The 4,177-nt window shown below is 49.4% G+C and overlaps 1 protein-coding gene across 1 annotated transcript in view; it reads left to right on the top strand.

The window, feature by feature from the left end:
- Nucleotides 1–4,177, top strand: part of SF3A1 (splicing factor 3a subunit 1) — a 13,555-nt gene that overhangs the window by 956 nt on the left and 8,422 nt on the right. The window contains 3 exon segments of the mRNA XM_017746487.1: nucleotides 1,679–1,796; nucleotides 2,907–3,111; nucleotides 3,887–4,144. Of these exon segments, the coding sequence (XP_017601976.1) occupies nucleotides 1,679–1,796; nucleotides 2,907–3,111; nucleotides 3,887–4,144 (581 nt within the window).

Here is a 4,177-nt window from a genome sequence, read left to right as displayed (position 1 = left end):
GGGAATGGCTTCCCAGTGCCAGAGGGCAGGGCTGGATGGGATATTGGGAAGGAATTGTTCCCTGGGAGGGTGGGCAGGCCCTGGCACAGGGTGCCCAGAGCAGCTGTGGCTGCCCCTGGATCCCTGGCAGTGCCCAGGGCCAGGAGCCTGGGCTCGTGGAAGGTGTCCGTGCCCATGGCAAGGGATGGGATGAGATGAGCTCTGGGTTCCCTTCCCGCCCACACCACCCCAGGATTCCTTCCCAGACAGCAGCATCCTGCTGGGGCTGGGCGGGCACCGAGCCCTTCCCTGGCAGTGCCCCAGGGCTGTGATTCCGATGGGTGTGGGGGGTTGCCAGGAGCTGTGGGAGCCGCCCTGGCTCTAGGAATGATGTGTGGAAGGATTAAAAGTCTGAGGGAGCGTGGCAGTCGTGTGTATCCCAGCACCCTCTCAGATCCATTCTCTCTTGGCCATATTCTTTGCAGCTTTCCTGAGATGGGGATACAGCTCCCACAGAGCTGGAGCTGCTGTCCTGACTCTCGCACAGCACTCTTGGAGCTGACAGGAAGCTGATCTCACTGAGAACCTTGGAAAATTGTGATTTCCCCCCAAAAAACCCAGTGACTTTCATGTACAGATGTTACCAAGGCAACTCAGCATCACTGTTAAATAAAATATCTCAAATGTGGTGCTGCCTTATCCTTCAGCTCCCAAAGATGAAGTTTGGAGGGAGTGGGAATAAAATCTAAAGATATTCATGGTGCTTTTCTCTTACCACACTTTATTAATGTTGTATTTTATGGAATGGTTTGCACTGGAAGCTCGTTCCATTCCAGCCCTGCCATGGGCAGGGGCACCTTCCACTGTCCCAGGCTGCTCCAAGCCCCAATGTCCAGCCTGGCCTTGGACACTGCCAGGGATCAGTCTGACTTGGGAATATTTTCTGGCTTGGAGTCCCCGTGGGTTTGGCAGAGCTGGGAGCTTTGCTGGGAATTTAAGTGTTCCCTGACTGTCCATGTTAGGATTATAAATGTTTCCAGTAGATCTGTCCTGGTTTATAACACCTTTTCTTGGAAGTTGCTTGGTGAGGAAAGAGAAACAACGTCTTTAGTATCCTGGAAAAGCAGCTTCTGGTTTTGCTGGAATACAAAGCCATCCACAGGGAGGGTTCTGGGATTTTAGTTTGGATCCTCCTGTAATATCAGTGAGAAAAATGCTCTATTTTTCTTTACAAAATAGCTTCCAGTGCAACCACAGTGGACTAAAACCTGTGTTTTATTTCATGTGGAGTCAATCATTCAGGTCCCACAGGCCCCTAGGAACATCCAGAACTTCCACACCTTAGGAATGAGGTGTTTTTCCTGAGCCTCTTGGCTCAGCATTTATGAACATACTCGGGGTTAAGGCTGAAACAGTGGAAATGCCCTGAGGAATTGTTTTAGTTCCCCTTTAGGCACCTTCCCTGTTGTCCTGCTGTCCCTGTCCCTGCAGTGGGTGCCTCTGACAGGCAGACAAACGTTGTCTCCCATCCTGAGAAACCAGGGAATTAGTGGCATTCATACAGATCTCGTGTCAGGAAGAATTCAGGGATTGAGGGGCTGAGGAGGAGGGTGGATAAATGTTCCTGTGTGCCGTTGGAATTGTGTTTGGAATGCCTAATCCTGGCACCCTTCACCTTTTGTAGTAAAATAATCTTTATTACAGCCAGAAGAAGAGCCTAAAGAGGAAGCAGCACCAGCCAAGCCTGTGGTGGGAATTATTTACCCTCCTCCAGAGGTCAGGAATATTGTGGACAAGACTGCCAGCTTTGTAGCCAGGTACAGTGACACTGGTGATGTCTCTTTTTCCTGGGATTTTCATGCTTCTGCTCTGCAGTGCAGCTCCGGAACTGAAGCAGGTCCCAGTTCCGTGGTTTTGGATAAAGGATTTTAAGGATTGAGGCTGAATCGGTGAGACTGGAAAAGAAACAACAATATTCTACTTAAGAGGGTGTAAGACAGTCTTTGCTGGAGAAAGTGGTAGTAAATAAATAAAGCCCTTGTTCAGGTGTGCAGTGGGTGCTGCAATAAGTGGGGAACGGGGCCTGTTCTGAATGATCTGAAGGGGAAACCAAATTCCAGGTGGAAAGGGAGCCTTGGTGCAGGAGTCATGGCTGTGTTTTAGTGCTAAAATGTGGTGGGTTTTGGTTTCAGAGAATTACTAAAAGCTGCTCCAGTCAAACCCTTATTGTGTAACTCATCTCTAAAATGCTGCCAAGGAGTGTTGGCTGCTTCCAAGCATAAGGAAGGGATTGTTTATCCTTTGGGATTGTAGAGACCTCCTCTTTTGGAGGAGGTGGAATGTCTAAGTGAAACTTGGAGGTGTCCAGAGAATATGAAGAGAAACACCCTGTGGCAGCTGGGAATTTTCTCAAACTGCCCTGAAATCACTGGCTTGTGCTTTGGGTGGGAGGAGTGGATGTTACCTGGACTGGGGCTCCTGAATGCAGCACTCTGGGGTGGCCAGTCCCTGCACAGGCTGATGGTTCCCTGCTTTTTTTCCTTATATGATTGTTCTGGAACTGAAATGAGTCTTGAAAGCTTGTTAATAGAGCAGATAAAATCGGTGTAGTAAGTAACTTGTAAACTTCATGGTTCATAACTGGAAACTTCAGTCAGTGGTGGAAATGACCTTTGTGTGCAGACAGATGAGACTGTAGAACACTTTTGAGAGTGAGTTTTTCATATTCACATTACAGACAACATTAGGAGGACAATTGCCTGTAACTTGTGTGTGTCCAGCTGGGTGTGAGCTCTTGAGAGAGGAGCTCCTCCCGTGTGGGAGAGAGGATGATCTTCTGAGTGGCTCATGCCTCGACACATCTTAGTCTGAAAGAGACATTTACACTTGAGTTGATGATCTAAACAATTTCTCTTGTTCCTCCCCAGAAATGGTCCAGAATTTGAAGCCAGAATTCGTCAGAACGAAATAAATAACCCCAAGTTCAACTTCTTGAACCCCAACGACCCTTACCATGCCTACTACCGGCACAAGGTCAGCGAGTTCAAGGAGGGCAAAGCCCAGGAGCCCTCGGCTGCCATCCCCAAGGTCATGCAGCAGCAGCAGAGTGCCCAGCAGCAGCTCCCACAGAAGGTGAGTGTTCCTTCCATCACTTTGGGGAAGAATTTGGCCGCTTTGAAGTGGTGCCACAGCCTGAGGTTGAGCAGGAAGGAAGCTCAAAAGTCAAGAAGAAAGAGTTGGTTATATATTTGTCAAAATGACAGCAGTGACAGGCTTGGAGTTGAGTGTCTGGAGCTTTGTTTTGATGCAGATGTGCCTCCCCCAGTGCTGGTAACTCAAAGTCATTTGAAAGTGCCAAAATACAGTTTAATTGGTCCATTTTAGTTACGTTTAGCTGCGTATTGACTGACAGAGTACTTACAGTGGGGATCACTTGGACTGGATGTGGCAGAGGCAAGTTTTGGGAATCCCTTGGAGCTGTGTTTGGCCTTGTTGCATGCACTGTTCTGTAGAAACTTTTCCTGCCACAAGGATCGACTTCCCCTTCAAACATGGAGTACAAAATGCTGCTCACCTTCTTCAGCTGTGCCTTTGAACATACTGGGTGGGAAGAGGGCATGGAATGAATCCAGGGCTTTTACATGCTTGGCATGGCCAGCAGCCACACTGTGGTGTTGGTGGCCCTGGGAGGGCTGTAGCAAAATCCTGATACTTTCCAGATTTGTTTGCTGTTGGAGCAACATTTTTAATAGATGAAATTACACCTGATGGTTTCTCATCTTTGCACCTGCCAGGATTACAACTGGCATTGCTTTCCTGCAGCAGCTGGAGGAAAAAAAGATTCTCCTGAGTGTTTGGTGGGTGTTCCTTGCAGGAGGTCACTGAGCTGTCTCTGTTCTCCCTGCAGGTGCAGGCCCAGGTGATCCAGGAGACGGTGGTGCCAAAGGAGCCTCCGCCCGAGTTCGAGTTCATCGCGGACCCTCCATCCATCTCGGCCTTCGACCTGGACGTGGTGAAGCTCACGGCGCAGTTTGTGGCGCGGAACGGGAGGCAGTTCCTCACCCAGCTCATGCAGAAGGAGCAGAGGAACTACCAGTTTGATTTCCTTCGCCCCCAGCACAGCCTCTTCAACTACTTCACCAAGCTGGTGGAGCAGTACACAAAGGTATTCCCAGCAGGGTGATTCCTTCCGCAGCAG

Source organism: Corvus brachyrhynchos, unplaced genomic scaffold (genome assembly GCF_000691975.1).
Source record: "Corvus brachyrhynchos isolate BGI_N302 unplaced genomic scaffold, ASM69197v1 scaffold19, whole genome shotgun sequence".
NCBI classification, from domain to species: Eukaryota; Metazoa; Chordata; class Aves; order Passeriformes; family Corvidae; genus Corvus; species Corvus brachyrhynchos.
The sequence above is the reverse complement of the archived record's forward strand: the minus strand, read 5'-3'. Positions and strand labels throughout refer to the sequence as shown.